The 20,742-nt window shown below is 42.2% G+C and overlaps 2 protein-coding genes across 8 annotated transcripts in view; one reads left to right on the forward strand and one right to left on the reverse strand.

Moving 5' to 3' along the window:
- Positions 1–10,352, reverse strand: part of LOC142666682 (uncharacterized) — a 54,499-nt gene extending 44,147 nt beyond the window's left edge. For all 5 annotated transcript variants that reach the window (XM_075846838.1, XM_075846835.1, XM_075846834.1 and 2 more), the window contains exon 1: positions 10,303–10,352. The gene's annotated coding sequence lies outside the window, so the exon portion shown is untranslated. The remainder of the gene's footprint in view (positions 1–10,302) is intronic.
- A 154-nt stretch (positions 10,353–10,506) lies between these two features.
- FBXO47 (F-box protein 47) overlaps positions 10,507–20,742 on the forward strand; it is a 45,326-nt gene continuing 35,090 nt past the window's right edge. For 2 of the 3 annotated variants that reach the window (XM_075846487.1, XM_075846489.1), the window contains exons 1-3: positions 10,507–10,612; positions 12,655–12,855; positions 17,924–18,094. In XM_075846487.1, the coding sequence (XP_075702602.1) occupies positions 10,552–10,612; positions 12,655–12,855; positions 17,924–18,094 (433 nt within the window). In that variant the 5' untranslated portion in view covers positions 10,507–10,551. Of the gene's footprint in view, positions 10,623–12,654; positions 12,856–17,923; positions 18,095–20,742 lie in introns of all 3 variants that reach the window. The other variant, XM_075846488.1, reaches the window with a different exon arrangement.

Below are 20,742 nucleotides of genomic sequence, written 5' to 3' on the forward strand. Positions count from 1 at the left end.
ACCCAAATAAAAAGATCCTCCAATGTGTCAATCAGGGGGCAAAAAGGTTGTGTGCCCTATATGCATATAGCTTTCCAGTCTTTTAAGACTTCTTTGAAACAGGAAGAGATACAAGTCTAAAGGTCCTTCTGCACAGCCCGATATGGGTCCTGAAAATGAGTGCCGATCAACGAGACGGCTCATTGATCTGCGCTCGTTTGCTCCTTTCACAAGGTGCAATGATCAGTTATGTATAGGGACGAGTGATTGTTACTACGATCGTTCATTCCCATACCTTTCCATTATGTCGGCAGCACATCTCCCTGTTTTTTTTAAATCAAATAATTTTATTAACGTTTTCACATTGTATATACATGAAAAGATCATTGAACACCCCACTCCTCTCCCTACCATTCCCACCTCCTGCTCAAACAAGAACCTTCTCTTACAAGAGATATATCTGCATGTCTCAGACTTTTACATACTCCATACATTACGCAGAAACCTCAAAGGACTTTTCAAATTAAACATTTAATATCATATCACCTCCGCACCCATGTTCTAGCTAATGCATAAGGATACATGAGAGGTACAGTACAGAATTCCAAAGCATATCATACAGAGCGATATCATAGAAGGGCCAGAGACTAGCAGGAACCAATCGATAAATCTGGACATACAAGCGCACTGTTTAGGACCAGCGCAACTGGAGCAAGGTCTGGCGTATCTAACCAGGGAGCCCAGAGATCTTCAAAACGCTTCGATTTGCCCCATCTCAAATACACAGATTTTTCAAGCCAAAGCAAAGTATTGACCCTAGATTTAATTTTTACGTTCACGGGGGGTTATATTTCCGATGTGCAGCTATCAGCTTACAGGCCTGATATAGAAGTCGAACATCTCCCTGTTTACACAGGGAAATGTGATGCCAACAACAATAATATTTTCTGCTGCATAAGCGATACGATCAGCCCATGAACGAGCGTTTGTTCGTTCATTGGCTGATCGTTGCCCTGTTTACATAGGGCAATAATAAGAAATAAGTGATCGTGCGAACGCTCGTTTGCCAGACGATCGCCGACAGCTATTCCACCCACTCATACACATGAACGCTCAGCTGATTGTGCGTGCGCTCTCAGTAGGGAGGAGTAAAGTCGCTGCCAGACTCCTCCGGCAATGGCTTATCTCCTTGCAGACAAAAGGATCGGGCATGTTGGAATATAATATGCCTAACCCGTCTCTTCCCCGACATCTGCCGTCGGGGATTGTCCAGGCAAAGCCATACACATTAGATGGTTGGCCGGTCCAGTGTAGATTCGGCCGACATACATAATGTGTATGGCCAGCTTAAACAAAATCACAGCCCCCTCAAAGTTTCTTTGAGGGGTGGCTATTTGCATATAGTACATGCTATCTTTTGCCTGATAGAGGGTGGTTAAAGTAGTACAGAAGTACCCATTAGAGCATCTTATCAAATGGGCCAGATGGCCTTTCACAGTATTTTCTGTTGATGCCAATGGTTGCCGCGTCAGTGAGCTCCTTAAGAAAACTCTTAGGTCTCTTGCACATGACCGTTGTGCCGCTCGGGCCGCTTTTGACAGCATCCGAGTGGCACCTGATGAGACAACAAAACGTATACTGAAGCAGTCTCATAAGTTTTATGGGGTGGACATATGTCAAAAGTGTGCATTTGTTACATACATCCACATAGTTTACATCACAAATAGGTTTTTCTAAGGTCAAAAAGAATATTCCACATTGTTATGTGTCACTCAGCTGTTTTCGTATCGCCCATAAACTTCAAAAGGAGAGTAGATAGTCCCATGCTTCCAACCCCAGTTGTTGTTCTTGGTTCCAGCAGGAAGGCCCGTATGATCAGACTTTTATGGACTATCCCATCTTAAACCCTGAAATTGATTTTTTATCATATTGTACACCATACATTAACTTGAATTACTACTACAATTATGTGTACATCTTGAAGTGTAATAAAGACATGTACACAGAGGTATCTGTGGTGAATCATTTCCAAATTGGAGCTGTCCCTCCTGTCACTTCCTCTGGAGTGCCACAGGAAACCAAAGACACCAGTCAACACAATGACTAAACAGGAGGCACCGGACTGAATTTATTTCAGTCATCCAAGTAGTAACAAACTCAAATTTTTCCAAGTGCATGTTTCCTCATTCATATGGCTTTTTAAAACAAGACCCCAAACCACCTGCATTGTGACACCAGCATGGGTACAGGGGAGGAAACATCAGAGGTGTGCCAGGGGACCCTGATACAACAGAAAACACTTGTTATGCATTTGTGAGCACTTACTACGATTATTCAGTGTAAAATATCACTGGGCTATCTTCCAGCAATACCAGGGTTAATCTCAGGAGGCCAGTCCTTACTATGTTCTAGCCAGGAGTTCTCAAGCCAAATAATGCTCTCAGAAACAAGGAATCCTAATTAATCTGGAAGTGGGCCAGGGTGGGCAGCTAAATGTTCCTTCTTTCAATGCAACTGGCCCAAAATACAAGAGAATATTTCTCTCCTATGGTTTTGAAAATCTTGACAGCTAAGTGGTATCTGCCTCTTCTCAAAACAAGATAATGATGATTGTGTAGGAAGAGGTTCTCTGTTATGCTAAATTTCTGAACCTTGCAAAACATAAAGAACTATTTGTTGCTACCGGAAAGGGATTTTATACATTTAGGATTTAACAGCTTGATTTTCCTTGCAGTTTATTTTATAAAAGAAAGTAGGAACAGTTCCCAGATAACATCTCTCTGTGAACCATACCAGCTTTTCTTCAACAAAGGAAAACTATGCTGCAAAACGTTAAATAACAATGAGCACTCACGGCACATATAAAGCTTCCATATCATTTGTTTCTTCGGATACTGTCGTGTCATGTAATGTAATGTATGAACACAGATACATGTAAACATACCACAGTGGATCTCATATGCCAAAACTGTGTCAGGGAAGATGTTGCCCAAAGGAATTGATCAGTTTTTCTTTATATGCTGTATTAAAAAAATATAACTTGAGCTCTGATTGGTTGTTACAGACAACAAGGCCACATTGATGCATGGGGCTAACTAAGACTATGGCCCACATTTATTACTACGTTTACACCTGATTTTTATTGTCTTCTTACTCCGATCAAATTGGTGCAATATAAATACAGACATTTTACTAAAAGGCCAATCACCTGTCAAAATTATATTTTTTTTAAAATACTTTGTAACAGAATTATTCAGTCTTCTGCTGTTGGTCTTCCTCTATGGCGAGACCGCGGTGATGAAGCATCTATAGCGATGTAATGCCAAGGGATCACGTTGTTTAATGGAGGTCATGGGGCGTTAGACCATTATGGCTACCATCACTATGGACAAAACAGTCTCTAATGACAAAGCAGTCAAGTGATACGAAGCAAGTTCCCTGTCGTGTTGAACCTCTTTAATGAAAAATACAAAATAAAACTATGAACTTTGAAGTAACATGTGTTTTCTTTACACTATTAGACACATATTTTTTTACTTTGCATAGCAGATTTCTGGATTGTAATATATATGAAGTCTGCACCTTTACTACATAAACAGGAATGGAAAGACTCATGCATGATCTATCTCCAGCACCGATGTAATCACACTCAATAACTTATAATGAAGAACTGCTCAGAGCCCCAGCTATAAAATATTAAAGCTCAGTGTCGCTTTGCTATAATACACATGATCTTCTTTGTGACAACATCAATGAAAAATAACAGCCTTGCTCAAACTTTTAATTAATAGTTCTTGGCAAAATCACAATCTCTGGAAGCTGCGCAGGACAAAATGTTCTGATTTGCATGCCAGTACCCAGAATCCTCTGCATCTGACACACCTGTGGCAGAACTAGAAGCCACATGTGGTCAGCAGATGTGGTTGACAATAAGACGGAGAACAGAACTTCATCTGAAAGTGAATATTCTGTTCTGTGTGATTAAATTGGGGGCAATACTGAATATCGATTGTCAAAACCAGACACTAAGGCACAAACTTATTTCAGCCTCAGCCAATGATATTACAATTCTGCATGTAGTCTATAATTGTAGAGGTGCAGAGGTAGGAGAAGCTCTCATGGTGCCCAAGGCAGTGGATTCAGAAAGCACCTCCACCCTCTTGGTCCCAGCATGATAGCACTTATATAATCATTCATCTAAAGGGGTTTTGCAGCCAATAAAAAATAATGGCCTATCCTCAGGATAGGCCATCAATAGCTGATGGATCAGGGTCCGACTCCCGGGACCCCCGCCGATCAGCTGTTTTGAAGGGGCTGCAGTGCTTGTACGAGCGCTGCTTCCCCTTAATTTCTTCTTGCTTACAGTGAATCGTTGACACGCATTTAGCGGCAATTCACAGGTATTGCAGCCTTTAGTCCCATTGAAGTGAATAGGAGAAAAGGCTACAATACCTGTGAACCGCCGCTAAATATTCCAACAACCCCTCTAATATCTCTGAGCCCACTTAGCCAATCAAAAACAGAAAGGAACCCTGACCTGACACACCAGCTTCTAGAGGGATAGGCAAGGGTAAGAAATGCGGTCATAAATGAGCAACGGAGGGAAACAGATTTCAAATTTCCTACACTGACATTTATGGTTTTGATATACCCCCGCACTCTAATGCCGCAGATAGGTTGGTGGCTTGCCCAAGATGCAACACCCCCCAAGACTGACTTCAGTCACGGGTTATGGAGATGCCCTAAACCTGTCTCGTATTGGGTAGACATATTGAAGTTTATAGTGGATACTTGGGAGATACGGCTTCCAATGGATCCGTTACCCCTTTTATTCCATATACTTCCTGACTCCAGAGAAGAGGTATACGGTGTTTAGTGGTGGTACCGGTTATAAAAACTTAGATCTGGTTCTTTCTCATAAATGCAATTTGATATAAATTCTCCTTGGGCTTTGGGGGGTGGGGTGTTTGTTTAATTGGTTACTTTGTTATATGGTTCTTTGCACTCTGGTACGTCGCTTGTATTGAGACTTTTATGTAACACAGTATCTATTGTAAAATGTAGAATGTATAACTTTGTGATTGTATACTGCATTTCCTCGTGTACCATTCACGCTTTACTGCCTTTTGTTTAAATATGCAGAGTTTTGGAAAATCAATAAAAATTTGTTTAAAAAAAAAAATCAGCGTTCGGAGCCTCCATTTGCAGTCCTGGCAGATTTGACGGGAAGAGTAACGCTGAATGCATCGCTATTCATCCCGTCAAAACGATGGTAACAGCAATGGAACCTGACGACCCCCTTGCAATAATCCGCCAATGTACTTTGGTTTCCATTATATACAGGAACCATGACTCAAGTGTGAACAAAGCCTAATCCCTTTCAGCACTTCTGATTGGCTGAGAAGGTTAAAGGATAATAATTAAGATGCACATAGATAATCTTTTGGGTAATCCAAAATGGAAGATGGAGGGTTTAGAGGATGCAGATTATTGGGACATCTAGGACAGAGACATAAAAGGGTCTGTTAGTTTAAACAAGGATATTTCATTTAGCACAATATCTTCAAAGAAGATCCGAAGAGATCCTATCGCAACCGCAGAGGCGCGGCTGAGAACTTTTGACCCTAAGTTTCAGCGATCGTGGGGGGTCTCAGTACATAGGACTCCTACAGTGAACAGAGATCTTATTACAATTAGGGTATGTTCACACGTAAACGCAAAATACGTCTGAAATTGCGGAGCGGTTTTCAGGCGAAAACAGCTCCTGAATTTCAGACGTTTTTGCAAGAACTCGCGTTTTTCGCAGCGTCTTTTACGGACCTAATTGGAGCTGTTTTTCATTAGTGTCCTGCACTTCTTTGACACGGGCGTATTTTTACGTGCCGTCTTTTGACAGCGACGAGTAAAATGACACCTCGTCTGAACAGAACATCCTAAGACCCATTACAAGCAATGGGCAGATGTTTGCAGACGTATTGGAGCCATCTTTTCAGGCGTAATTCGAGGCGTAAAACGCCTCCATTACGTCTGAAAATAGGTCGTGTGCACATACCCTCTGACTTTTATTAATCTTACTTTATAATTTACTTTTTGAATTTAGAATAACAAATAAAAAGGGCAGAGAAGTGAAAACAAATCTCAGTAAAGACAACAGAGGAACATGAGAAGTTGATAAACAGAGCTGGAAAGCAGCGTTATCAGACAATCATTTATACTTTCAATTATGCACTGATGTTTCTTATAAACCCTAATAAATAACCCTAATAACCCTAGAAGCATTGCTTTTAGGGGAGAATAAGTTGACCCACAGTGAGACCATACGGCCAAACATGGAGTGGGACTTTGAATGGGCCCTAAATATGTTAAATGCGGTGCAAAACATGTATGGGTATTCAAAGCTGAGGCATGACTTGTTGGTGGTAGCTGTGTAATAGATTAAACGATATTTGCCCTAACCGTGGGCAGCAAGAAAACACCTAAGTCTCTGCTGGCCCATAAATCTGCCCCATTGCTTGTGTAATACTACACTTGTTTATATGAAGTTTTCTGTGATTCATGTTCCTTGGACACTGTAGTGGTTTCCCAGTAATTACGCTCATGACTAGTGATAAGATACTCCCATTAGACATACACTATATGGACAAAAGTATTTGGACACACTTCTTAAAGGGTAACTAAACTTTCAGAAAGGTTAGTGGTCAGTGGGGTTAGAGCACTAAGACCCCCGCCGATCGCTAAAACGAAGCTGCAAAAGCGCTCGGGTGAGCCGCTTGGTTCCTGATTGTCTTTTCTTGGAAAGACGATGTAACGGTGTACGGACTCAATAGAAAATCTATGGGTCCAAGAAGTGGAGAGCATGTAAAGTTACAGAGCGGGGTCACCGAGTGCTGAGGCGCATAAAAGTCGCCAACGCTCTGCTGGCTTAATAACTGCAGAGCTCCAAATTTTTGGTATTAACATCCGCACAATAACTGTGCCCAGGAGCTTCATAGCATGGGTTTCCATGGCCGAGCAGCTGCATGCAAGTCTTACATCACAAAGCACAATGCCAAGTGTCGGATGGAGTGGTGGAAAGCTGCCGCCACTGGACTCTAGAAACGTGTTCTGTGGAGTGATGAATCACATTTATCTATCTGTCCGTCTGATGGATGAGTCTGGGATTGGTGAATGCCAGGAGAATGTTACCTGCCTGACTGCAAATTGCCAACTGTAAAGTTTGGTGCAGGAGGGATAACGCTATGGGGTTGATTTTCAGGGGTTGGCCTAGGCCCCCTAGATCCAATGAAGGGAAAGCTTAAAGAGGCTCTGTCACCAGATTTTCAAACCCCTATCTCCTATTGCATGTGATCGGCGCTGCAATGTAGATTACAGTAACGTGTTTTTTTTTAAAAAAACTAGCATTTTTGGCCAAGTTATGAGCATTTTTATATTTATGCAAATGAGCCTTTCTTAAGTACAACTGGGCGTGTTTAAAGTTATGTCCAAGTGGGCGTGTATTGTGTGTGTACATCTGGGCATTTTTACTTGTTTTACTAGCAGGGCGTTGTGAATGGAACTGTATGATGCTGACGAATCAGCATCATCCACTTCTCTTCGTTACCACCCAGCTTCTGGCAGTGCACAGACACACAGCGTGTCCTCGCGAGATCACGCTGTGACGTCACTCACTTCCTGCCCCAGGTCCTGCATCGTGTCGGACGAGCGAGGACACATCGGCACCAGTTGATTCTGCAGCAGCATCGGCGTTTGCAGGTAAGTCGATGTAGCTACTTACCTGCAAACGCTGATGCTGCTGCAGAATCAACTGTAGCCTCTGGTGCCGATGTGTCCTCGCTCGTCTGACACGATGCAGGACCTGTGAGTGACGACACAGCGTGATCTCTCGAGAACACGCTGTGTGTCTGCACTGCCAGAAGCTGGGCGTTCTGAAGAGAAGTGGATGATACTTCTCGTCAGAACGCCCAGCTAGTAAAAGTAGTAAAAACGCCCCGATGTACGCACATAATACACGCCCAGTTGTACTTTTACTTTTCAACACGCCCAGTTGTACTTTTGCAAGCCTCATTTGCATAAATACAAAAATGGTCATAACTTGGCCAAAAATGCTCGTTTTTTTAAAAATAAAAACGTTACTGTAACCTACATTGCAGCGCCGATCTGCTGCAATAGCAGATAGGGGTTGCAAAATCTGGTGACAGAGCCTCTTTAAATATGCACACCTTTGAAATTGTTTTATTGTAATAAAAATGTCAGTCAGTTTTTGGTGAACCTTTCAAAATACTTTTTATTACAAATTATTTTTACTTTTTGACAGAGAGCTGCTTTGTATTCTGTATAGAGAGCAGCTGTATCGTGCGTTGAAACCGTGTATCTGTCAGGTCCGTGGGACTGCGTGTTTGTTCATAATTTAGATGTAACAAGTGGATCCTGCGGACCTGACGGCTTCAGGTTTTAGCGCACGATACGGCTGCTCTGTATACAGAATACAAAGTAGCTGTCGGTCAAAAAGTAAAAATAATTTGTAATAAAAAGTAATTTGAAAGTTGCACCAATCACACTGATAGACATTTTTATTTAAAAAAAAAAAAAAAAAAAAAAACTATTTCAAATGTGTAGCATTTAATGCTTCAGGATACCAAGACATTTTGGACAATTGTAGCTTCCAACTTCGTGGGAATAGTTTGGGGTTTGGCCCTTTTCTCTTCCAGCGTGACTGTTCCCCAGTGCAGAAGATCCATAAAGACATGGTGGGGTGAGTTTGGTGTTGAAGAACATGACTGTCCCGCACAGAGCCCTGACCTCAACCCCATCCAACACCTTTGGGATGAACTAGAACGGGGATTGCGAGCCCGGCCCCCTCATCCAACATCAGTGTCAGAACTCACAAATGACCTTCTGGATGAAAGGTCAAAAATTCCCACAGACACTCCAAAATCTTGTAGAAAGTCATCCCACAAGAGTGGAAGCTGCTTAAGCTGCAAAGGGGGAACAACTCCTTATTAATGCCTATGGAATTAGAACATTATGTCATAAAAGATCTTGTAGGTGTAATGTGTACGTGTCCCAATACTTTTGTCCATATAGTGTATTTAACCCTCATCTGTAACATTTATATCATGCACATGACCCAATTACTTCCCTATACAGACCTCATCCGCTGCCTTACTATTCGACTACGGTATTGATTCGGTCAGAACGATGGAACCCCTACACAACTGAGACAAATGGAAACCATTAGCACCGGATCCGTCACCATTGAAATCAATGGTGATGCAAACAGTAACCTATGGTTCCCGTTTGTTCCAGTCAGGGTCCCCTTCTGAAGGAAAGCTCCGACGGAACGGAGCCCTGACGCAGATGTGAATGAAGCCTAAGACCTCCACTCCTTTACATGTCGAATGATAGTATCGGGGGGAGAAGACTGCAGAGACCCCCACTGCTATCACAGAGCACTGTGCCCATTTATGTTCTGAAGACCTCTGATCTCTGGCATGTTTGTTTGTTTTGCCCAAACAAGACAAGATCCAACAGGGTGCCAGCCTCCAGGCATCCGACTTGTGAACCCCTCAACAGAGGCATCACCCCAAATTGAAAATGTAAAAAAATAGGTTTTATTCACCCATATGTGCAAGGGCTGCAACATTTCAGCTGCTCAATGCGGCCTGTGTCGAGTTAAAAAATAATTGTTATTTAATATTTCTCCTACTTTTAGGATCAATTACTTGTTTTGGCTTAAAAAAATAAAAAACTGCATGCAAACAAAAAACACTAGGTTAACCAGCCCTAAGAGACTATTCACACGGTGCATTCACATAGCGGTGTTTATTGCCACAAATACCATAAAATCGCAGCAAAATCCTGCGATGTTGCACTGATTTTGAAATAATTTCACATTGCAAAGTGTGAACAGACACTTGCAAAAGCATCGGCATATGAACGTCATAGATCCTACTCAGGACCCCCACTGACCCAGAGCTTCTGTGCGGATGTATTACATTATCGGCTATTCATTTGAATCGGAGCCATGTAAATACTGCATTAGCCCTGAACGGCAGCAGAGATTTCCATGGTAAAATTGGCACTTGTCCATTGAAACGAACACCGCTTTATGCACGGACTCCTGAGAACTGGCATGTTTACATCAATAGTATCACCACGTGTTGACAAATGCAAAACTTGCTGTAAATTCCAATGGAACCTGCCATAAAGCAGACGTCAGGGAGAATGGCGTAATTTCTCTGGAGCCTCCACCATTTCTAGGTCTCTAATTCCCAGTCCCCACCACATACGGCCTGCTTTGCTCTGCTCTACAGACTGTTCTACCTTTTCAAAAGCGCCGACATCCTCCTCTCAGCGAGTTTCCAGTCCAGCGAGGACTGAAGGAAAAGAAAACTAAGCACTCCATTGGACGTACAGTCCGCCAATCATTCTACCTCACCACACGCTTTACTCCTATTGGTCTATTGGTTCATCGCGTTTTATGGCACCGCCTATTTTTAGCCTTCGGGGAACCTTGCGAGACGGAGAGCTAGAATGAGCGCGTGCGCGGAGTGAGGGGAGAAAGCGCGGGAAATGCGTCTGAGGTCTCCTCAGCCTACACCAGTCACCTCCAGCGCTGCCGCCATCCCGCCCTGTGAGGACATGTGTGCCATAGATAGTATAATGTATTCATGTAGTGTTGGGAGAGTATTATATGACTGCTCTTATTGCCGTACAGTACATACACTAGTTAATTGAACTACAAATCTCGACATGTTGTAATTTAGGTTAATACTGTATCTTACTGACATACACTGAAGGTTCTAGAACATTTCTCCTGATAAGTGTGAAATGTTTTCATTCTGTGACTGTTATTTCCTCTCCTTGGACGTATATATTTTAGTTAGAGCCACTTTAGGGACGCTTCCCATACAATAATGGCCGCTGTGGAAAAAGTTATACAGTGGGCACTGTTTGCCATAGAAGTTTGTGTAGTAACCTCTCATGTGGCATGAGTGACTCACTGCATCATTTCTGCATTGCCATTTTGAATTGGCTTTAATACCTGCAGTGTGTGCCAACTATAGATGCCCCATAAGTGCCTCACCCACATGCATGCCCCTTTAAGTTCCTCAGCCATCGAAGCCCCCACTAATGTCTCTGCCACTCCCTTTAGCATCCCTGCCCAAAGTTCCCTGGATCAAGCCTCCTCTAGCAATTGTGCCCAATATGCCCTCTGGTAGTTCCGGTACAGGGGCCCCCTTTAGTATCTCTGTCCCCTGTGCTCCCTATACTGCTTCTGCCACAGATGCCCCCTTTACTATCTGCCCGTCTGCTTCAGGCTTAGGGTATGTTCACACAGCCTAGTTTCAGACGTAATTCGGGCGTTTTACGCCTCAAATTATGCCTGAAAAAACGCCCCTAACACGCCTACAAACATCAAAGTTTCAATGAGTTTTACGATGTTCTGTTCCCACGAGCCTTAATTTTACGCGTCGCTGTCAAAGGCTCGTCAAAAGAAGTGCAGGTCACTTTGGAGCTGTTTTTCATAGACTATTGAAAACAGCTCCAAAAACGGCCGTAAAAAAAGTCTGAAAATTAGGAGCGGTTTTCCCTTGAAAACAGCTCCGTATTTTCAGATGTTTTTGTTAAGCGTGTGAACATACCCTAACAACCACCCAAACCCTGGAGAACTTTCGGCATTTATCTGTTTTATTTTTATTTATGGTTCTCAGACAATCCAATTTTAAAGGCTATGTAAATAGTTGTAGTCTTTTTTTCTAATAAAATGTATGTGTAAGGCCTTGTTCATATCTGCGTTGGAGGCTCCATTAGGGGCTTCTGTCGCAGATCCGCCCGAAAATACCGGAAACAACAGCACAGCATGCAGTAAAACCACGGACACCCCGACGGAAACCTGTAAAGTCAATGGGTTCCCTATGCTAATGGTAGTGTCCGTCATATACGGAATCGGTGCTTACAGTATTTTCTGTTGGAGCAGAACTGCGGGAACACTGACGCAGGTGTGAACCCAGCCTAATGTGTTTAAAAAAAACAGACATTTTTTAAATTTACTTTTTTTAAAACATTTGTTTACTTTATGTGATGCAGCTCGGCTATAAGCTGAATCCAACAGTGTGCTGGGCTGACAACTCGGCTGACAGTGGCTCGTGTGTGCCCCTGACACAAACCCTAATACCGATCATATCTTCATAGTGCATACATAGAAGCTGCAACCCAAAAAGTAAAGACATTTTTTTTTTTTATAAAAGCCAATTTAAAAAATGTTTGTTAAAACGTCCGTCACATGGACGCATGTATTTCAATGGAGCCGTTCACATGGCCGTTGTTTCAACAGACCGTGTGAAGGGTCCGTTGAAAAATAGAACATGTCCTATTTTCTTCCAAGTCTATGAGGGATCCAAAAAAACTGGACCCGCACGGGTGCAACTCGGATGTAAAAAAAACAGTTTGTTTTTCACGTCCGAGTTTGCACTCCTTCGTGTGACTCTAGCCTAAGAGACATGCCGGATCTTGGTATCTGTGGGGTTGTAGGGAGTTGAGATCTCCCACCATACAGAGGAATGATGCACCTCCTCAGCTGTGTTGTATGTAGCAAATATAAAATGTAATTACAAAAGATCTAATAAATAAAAAATCTTTCATGCTAACAAGATGTGTTTATATGTCTTTCAGTCATTGTGTTAGGACTGGTATCAATGGCCGCCTCTTCCAGCCGCACCTTTACTGTCATTCCTAACCCAAGGTTTAAAAGGAGTAATCGGCGCCTTGCGGTGGCCACAGTTGAGGACACAGATTCTGCAGATGTATCAACTTTGGGTCATTTCACAGTTTTGCCTATAGAGATTTTTCACATTTTATTAGAGTATCTATCAGGTAGCGTTTGATGTTTTGTATTGTATAATTTGTTGCTTTTGAAAATATTTGTTAAAGAGGCTCTGTCACCAGATTTTGCAACCCCTATCTGCTATTGCAGCAGATAGGCGCTGCAATGTAGATTACAGTAACGTTTTTATTTTTAAAAAACGAGCATTTTTGGCCAAGTTATGACCATTTTTGTATTTATGCAAATGAGGCTTGCAAAAGTCCAACTGGGCGTGTATTATGTGCGTACATCGGGGCGTTTTTACTTCTTTTACTAGCTGGGCGTTCTGACGAGAAGTATCATCCACTTCTCTTCAGAACGCCCAGCTTCTGGCAGATCACGCTGTGACGTCACTTCCCCAGGTCCTGCATCGTGTCAGACGAGCGAGGACACATCGGCACCAGAGGCTACAGATGATTCTGCAGCAGCATCGGCGTTTACAGGTAAGTCGATGTAGCTACTTACCTGCAAACGCTGATGCTGCTGCTGCTGCAGAATCAACTGTAGCCTCTGGTGCCGATGTGTCCTCGCTCGTCTGACACGATGCAGGACCTGGGGAAGTGACGTCACAGCGTGATCTGCCAGAAACTGGGCGTTCTGAAGAGAAGTGGATGATACTTCTCGTCAGAACGCCCAGCTAGTAAAAGTAGTAAACACGCCCCGATGTAACACACATAATACACGCCCACTTGGACTTTTACTTTTCAACACGCCCAGTTGTACTTTTGCAAGCCTCATTTGCATAAATACAAAAATGGTCATAACTTGGCCAAAAATGCTCGTTTTTTAAAAATAAAAACGTTACTGTAATCTACATTGCAGCGCCGATCTGCTGCAATAGCAGATAGGGGTTGCAAAATCTGGTGACAGAGCCTCTTTAACTAAAGCCAAGATGTCATTATTGCATAACGGAGTTCTCCTTGTGTACAGCAGATCATATTGTATATATTTATTAGGGAGATTTTCATCTGGTGAGCAGAACACACTGGAGCTTCTTGCTTTTATGGAGACCTGCATTGTCACAGTCTGCTGGCAAATATTAAACACTTCTCGCTAGCCCTTCTCTTGGAAACATTTATCCTAGAGAAGAATTGAAGGCTATTTGTTTTTGTTTTTTCCAGTTTTGTTATATACACTATGTGGCCAATGAGCTTGTTGAACAGCCCATTCCAAAACCATGGGTGTTAATATGAAGTTCAGCCCCCTTTTGCAGATATAGCAGCCTACATTCTTCTCTAGAATGGCTTTCCAAAAATGTTTAAGTGGGTCAGTGGTAATTTGTGCCCATTCATCCAAAAGAGGTCAGGCACTGATGTTGGATGAGAAGGTCTGGCTCACGATCGACATTCCAATTTCAACCCAGAGGTGTTCATTGGGGTGGAGGTCAGGGTTCCTCCACACCAAACTCGTCAAACCATGTCTTCATGGACGTCTCTTTGTGCTTATCATCAGTCAAGCTGGAACAGAAAAGGCCCTTTCCCAAACTTGCCCTTCACTGAAATAAAGAGTTTAGCCCAAACACTTAAAAATAGCCCCAGACCATTATCTCTCCTTCAGCAAATGTTACAGTAGGCAACATGCATTCTGGTAGATCACATTCTCCTGGCATTTGCCAAGCCCAGATTGGTCCATTAGACGCTTGCTATATACCACTCCAGCTGACAATTGGCATTGTGCACAGTGATCCTAGGCCTGTGTGCAGCTGCTCAACCACGAAAACCCATTTCATGAAGCTTATCGATCGTTCTTGTGCTGATGTCACTTCCAAAGGCAGTTTGGAACTCTGCAGTAAATGAGGCAACATAAGATAGGCAATTTTTACCACTTTGTGGTTGAGCTGTTGTTATTCCAAGGCGCTTCCACTTCACAATAATAGCAATTAAAATTGACCGGGGCAGATCAGAAATGTTACAAACTGACTTATGGCAAAGGTGGTATTGCATGACAGTGCCATTTTTAAAGTCACTGAGCACTTCAGTACGACCCATACTACTACTACTAATATTTGTCTATGGAGATTGCATGGCTGTGTGCTTGAATGTATGCACCGGTTTGCAATGTGTCTGGCTGAAATACCCAAACTGAATAATTAGGAGTGGTGTCCACATACATTTGGCCATGTAGTGTATGTGGATGAGTAGAGGGCATGGGGTGCCTTTACCATTGTCTGGTCTATTCAGGTCTTATATTAAAATTTGTGCAGAACTATTTGAAAATACTTTTCGCTCACCTTGCTTCCCACACCTCTAACAACCATGTTTCTAACATGTTCATTGCTTTCTGAAAACCTTGTTAGGACTTTCAATATTCCACTACCAGCATAAGTTACATCTTGGGGGTAACATACTCAAATGAGGGGCCAAGTTAATATTTCAATGATAAAAAAGGCTATGTCTTAGCGAAGCCTTGTATGACTGGATTGAATCCACATTAATTTTCCAAAAAGACACTGTGAGCTAGATTTCTGAGTTTAAGAATCCCCATCATATGACAGACCTGCTTTAATTGCTTTAAATATGATCCAAAATTGTATGGTACTCTGAGTAGAGAATGAGACAATATCAGGACCAGGTAAGCAATAGTTAACTGACAACGATCAGCAGTGAATCAATAGATCATTATAGTACAGAGTAGTTATCCAAACATTAGTCATGCCTCATGGAGATTATAAGCATAAATCAAGCCAATAATCGGGTTCATAGCTCAGATTATTAGATGCAGATGCATTACAAAAAGGGTCTAGTCATACAGCATAGACTAGTAACAATACTTGTCGGTTTAGACACTAATGCAAATAGTTATACTATAAATTTCATTACTCAAAACAGCTTACTACAAACAATGATGGAATAGCAAGTGTTCTCTTAAATAGACATCTTGGCACATGGCACATCTTTTGTCTGTGCTGTGGAGCATGGGTTTGTGAGCTTATGTACATGGAGAGGCATATGCAAAAAATATTATCCTTGCCTCATCTATTGTTAAAAAATCAAGGCATACTAAGAAGTGAAAAAGAATGAGGTCATCATATTTCTGGGCTGAATTTACGACAAAATACAGTTAACTAAGTAATATTAGGGTGGATTCACACGCGGCAGATTTTGTTGCAGAAATTTCTGTGACTGAAAACGAGTTTCATTCATCTGAATGGGGTTGTTTTTTCAGCAGGTGTATGCATTTCTGCAAGTTGCATTTACATGAATGGAACATATTTTTGGCAGCGGAAATTCTTGCAACAAAATCTGCCTTTGTGTGAATCCAACCTTAGACACTAAATGGAGCAGTGCTGTAGTTCCCTGTACAGCAGGCGGCTGGAATTGCCGCTGTGTAGGGAAAAAAAACAGTGAAGGGACCACAGCGCTGTGGTCCCTTCAATCTAAGAATCCTAGCGATATGCCAACACTTTCTGTGATGGGAATAACTCTTTAAAGCACAGGTTCCGGTTTGCAGAGATAGGCCTTATATTATGTAAAAGTCTTTTATTTACTTCTTAGCAACATACTATTAGCTACAACTTTTTCCTGCATGTACTTTTACTAACAAAGTAGCAATGTGTAGCCTATTGCTGAGAAATAACACTGAATATTAAATAGCATGTAACACATGTCAACAAAACTGAAAATTTGCTTTATGAGGATGGGGGGAGCGTCTACTTTTCAAAACGACTTGTATGATGCAAGTAGGAGTGCAGTAGAATCTTACCATTAAGGCTGCGTTCACATCTGTGTCAGGGCTCCGTTCCGACGTTCCGTCTGAGCTTTCCGTCGGAACGGAGCCCTGACTGACACAAACGTAAACCAGAGGTTCAATGATTTCAATGGTGACGGGTCCGGTGCAAATGGTTTCCATTTGTCTCCGTTGTGCAGGGGCTCCGTCGTTTTGACGGAATTAATAGCGCAGTCGACTATAGTATTTATTCCGTCAAAACAACGGAACCCCTGCACAACGGAGACAAACAGAAACCATTTGCACCGGATCCGTCACCATTGAAATCAATGGTGAGGAAAACGGAAACCTCTAGTTTCCGTTTGTGTCAGTCAGGTCTCCGTTCTGATGGAAAATTTTGACGGAATTTCGTAACGGAACACTGACGCAGATGTGAACACAGCCTTATGACAGTACTCACTAAAGTAAAGGGGACATTTCTGTTCACAGATTTGCGAGTATTTCACTTGACATTTTAAATTCCATCAGAGGAGCCTTAACAAGACATCAAAGTGCCACTTTTTAAGTTTAAGTGAATCTTTACACTGGCAATTTTCAGCTCCTAAGGTGCAATTGACAATTTAAAATGTCTTGCTGAAAATCTCAGCAAAAGAAAAGTTTTTCTTTAAATTATGGTTTTTACTTCAGCACTGCGTTGACTAGAATGCTAGTTTGTCAAACCCTTATTATTTATACAAACATTATTGAATGATTATTAAAACTGTTAAGAACTACAGTCAATTAATGTAAGGGGCACTTTCCAGGGCTCATAATATTTTTTCTAATTTCTTTTTATAGAAATATATTTTTTTTCCTTCTGACTTTTTTCATAAATAAAGGTCTGCTTTTAGATTTTATAGGGAACATGTCAGCAGTTTTGAGTCATTGTAACTATACCATTTGTCTCGGTCACGCAACTTGCATGATCGAGAAATCGATGTATAATTCCCCCGGCACCGCGGTCGCAATTGCCACTGACGTGGGCACTTCATGTGCAAGTGTTCCTTGGCTCTCCTCTCACTGACAGATTCAGTTTAAAGCATAATTTTGACTGTATTTTCGTCTTCTGTACTTCAACTACTACATGTTGACAGATTATTTCATAATCAAGCTATAGTTAGCAGTTTCCTTGAAGCTTTCAAAGACACTGATGAGAAAATGCAATTCACTTTAACAAAAGCATAACAAAAGACACAATTGTAAAATATAAACATACCCCTTTCTACTTTCCTGATTAAGAAAACAGGAAAAAATATGCACAGATTGGTGCTACAAAGATTTTTGATGAATGATTTAACTACACATTTTGTTTTTGATGTATAAATAACTTTACATTATTTTTCCTTAATGGTCTATGTTTCATGCATTTTACAGTTAAAGACATCAGCGTAATGAGCATGGTCTCCAAAGCAATCAGTGGGCAGCTCTTCAGCTACATCTCTTCACCAGCAGGAAATCGTCGACTGCTGTGCCAGGACTTCCACTGTGCTGGTTTTGTGGAGGGAAGAAAAGAGGCTCCAATGCTGGAACACTATAGAGCTTTAGGTAAACATTACTTTTATTTTTTTGAAATGATTATCTACAAAATCTGAAGCCTTTTACTAACATTTGCTGGTTTAGTGGTTTCTATTTTTTATTTATGTTTTTTTTTGTTTGATGCAGAAATATTGCCACATTTCAATTAGAGAAAAAGTTTGGTCCCCATTCTCTGTATTGGTACCTAATATTCCCCATATAATTGAATAGTGACTGAAAAAGTCCAGTCCCTTATTTACATCCATATTCACATCCATGATTGAATTATATTTGTAACTGGATCAGAGAGAGAAACTACAGCTGAAATATGGCACACACAAAAAAAGCACTGACAGAACACTTACAAATCAACATGGAGAAAATATGGGCTTAAATACAGAAAAAGCAATCCATATCTACCAATAGGAAGTGCTTTCTGGAAGCATTGCTGCTATAGCACAGGAAGTAGCGGAAGTATTTGATGTTTTTCTTATCCCAAGGACCATTAAAACAGGACTACAGGGTCCATCGCAATGCAGCCACATCACATCTCACCTGTTTGCAGACATACATAGCAAAATGCTGTAGCTACAACAGGCTTGATATTGCTATGTGACAATATCAAATGCAAATCGCCATATAGCTCTAGCCTTGCTAAAAGATTCAAAGGTCTGACATAAATAAAGCTTATTAACCTAAACAGTAAATATGCTCCGAATATGTCATATACGTTAAATCAAAATGTACATGTCCTAGCTGTGCGCAGTATAGTGGCAGGGACAGCCCGAAGCAGCAAACATATCTCGGCACCGCCGCAGCATTCCCCTTTGGGAATGGTGCACCTTCGATGCTGAATTCTGGGCCACAGACAACTAATCAGGGGCGTAGCTAAAGGCTCATGGGCCCTGGTGCAAGAATGCAGCTTGGCCCCTCCTACCCCTCCCCAACACCACCAGACCCCTGCGTGCACCTATGCCCAGCCGCCTTGCCCAACAGCCCCCATGGATGCCCCCACAGTATAATGCCCCCCATATCAGCCCCCCTATAGTATAATGCCCTCCCATATGAGCTCCCCATACAGTATAATGCCCCCATGTCAGCCCCCCTACAGTATAATGCCCCCCATATCAGCCCCCCATACAGTATAATGCCCCCATATCAGCTCCCCATACAGTATAATGCCCTCATATCAGCTCCCCATACAGTATAATGCCCCCCATACAGTATAATGCACCACCAATATGAGCTCCACATACAGTATAATGCCCTCCATACAGTATAATGCACCCCCAATTTGAGCTCCCCATACAGTATTATGCCCCCCATATGAGCTCCCCATACTATATAATGCACCCGCCATATCAGCTCTCTATACAGTATAATCCCCCTGCCATATCAACCCCCCCATACGTATAATGCCCCCATATGTGCATATCAGAAAAATAATAAAATTACTTACCTATCCCCCCGTTTCCACGCCGGGTGGCGGAGATCCTTCTCCTTTTGTCTATGCTATGAGTGACTCGGCTCAGACTGGCGCGATGATGTCACTACAGCGCACCTGTCTGCGTCGAGCCACTCATGGCTTTGGGCACAGTGAATGCTAGAGCAAGGAGCCGCCAGCTCCTTGCCCCAGCATAAATGGAACCGGGACCTCGGTGAGTGACTCGCGAACCCACGGAGGTCATCACACGACCCCCCCAGGGGGTTGCGACCCACGGTTTGTAATGTATTGTGCAGTTTGCGGTGGAGAGAGGAGGAGTTGGGGCTGTCATTTAACAGCCCCCCTCTCCTCTCTCCACCGCAAACAGACAGCACAATACAATACATTACGGGCCCCCTCTGCAGCTCACCTGGTGTCTTCCAGGATCTTCCGCACCGGCTCTCCCACGCTGGCTGGAACATACCTCGCGTGACGTCACATGGTACACTGAGTGTACCATGTGTTCGTGACGTTTAAGGCCCGGCCCATAACCAGGAAGTGCACAGAAATTTTATTAAATCATTAGCGCGCTGTGTGGCAACAAGGGCCCGGCCGCAACTGCGACCCCTATAGCTACACCACTGCAACTAATGTAACAGAGTGGGCCAATGTCATAGAATACCTCCTGTCTTATAAATAGGCATTCTGCATGCAAATTAAATTATGCAGTAAATCACTTTTCTAATTCTAATTGAACTTCAGAAATACAGATTGCATAAAACCAATCAGAAAATGCTAATAAATCCTACTAAAAAAAGTTTGTTGCTTCAAAGCAGAAATATTTGACACAGATTTCGGCAGTAAATGAGTTCTTCCCCTTTGAGATCGCTAGTGGCAAAGAGAAAAACAGACATGTTAGATTTATTAGGTAGGTTGTGAGACTCTTGTGCTGCTTAAAAAATGATTTTTAGACCTGAGCCAGTTTCTAGGTCATACCTCCCGAGTTCCATAATGGTGACATTGCTAATTTCCTTTTTCAAGCTCTAAGCTTGGCAAAGACAGTGGCTGCATAAAGATAGCCATACACGTTACCTGTGGTGCGAGCATTTGGTGTTTATCAGTGTGACACTGGATTCTTTTTCATGGTAAAATACAGGTATTTAACATTTTCCAGGCCATGTACTATAAAATATATGTTTATTAACAATTTAGTGTAAAGTGTACTTTCCTTTTAGCAAATCTACGGTATATTTAA

The sequence above is a fragment of the Rhinoderma darwinii genome, chromosome 13 (genome assembly GCF_050947455.1).
Source record: "Rhinoderma darwinii isolate aRhiDar2 chromosome 13, aRhiDar2.hap1, whole genome shotgun sequence".
Lineage (NCBI taxonomy): Eukaryota > Metazoa > Chordata > Amphibia > Anura > Rhinodermatidae > Rhinoderma > Rhinoderma darwinii.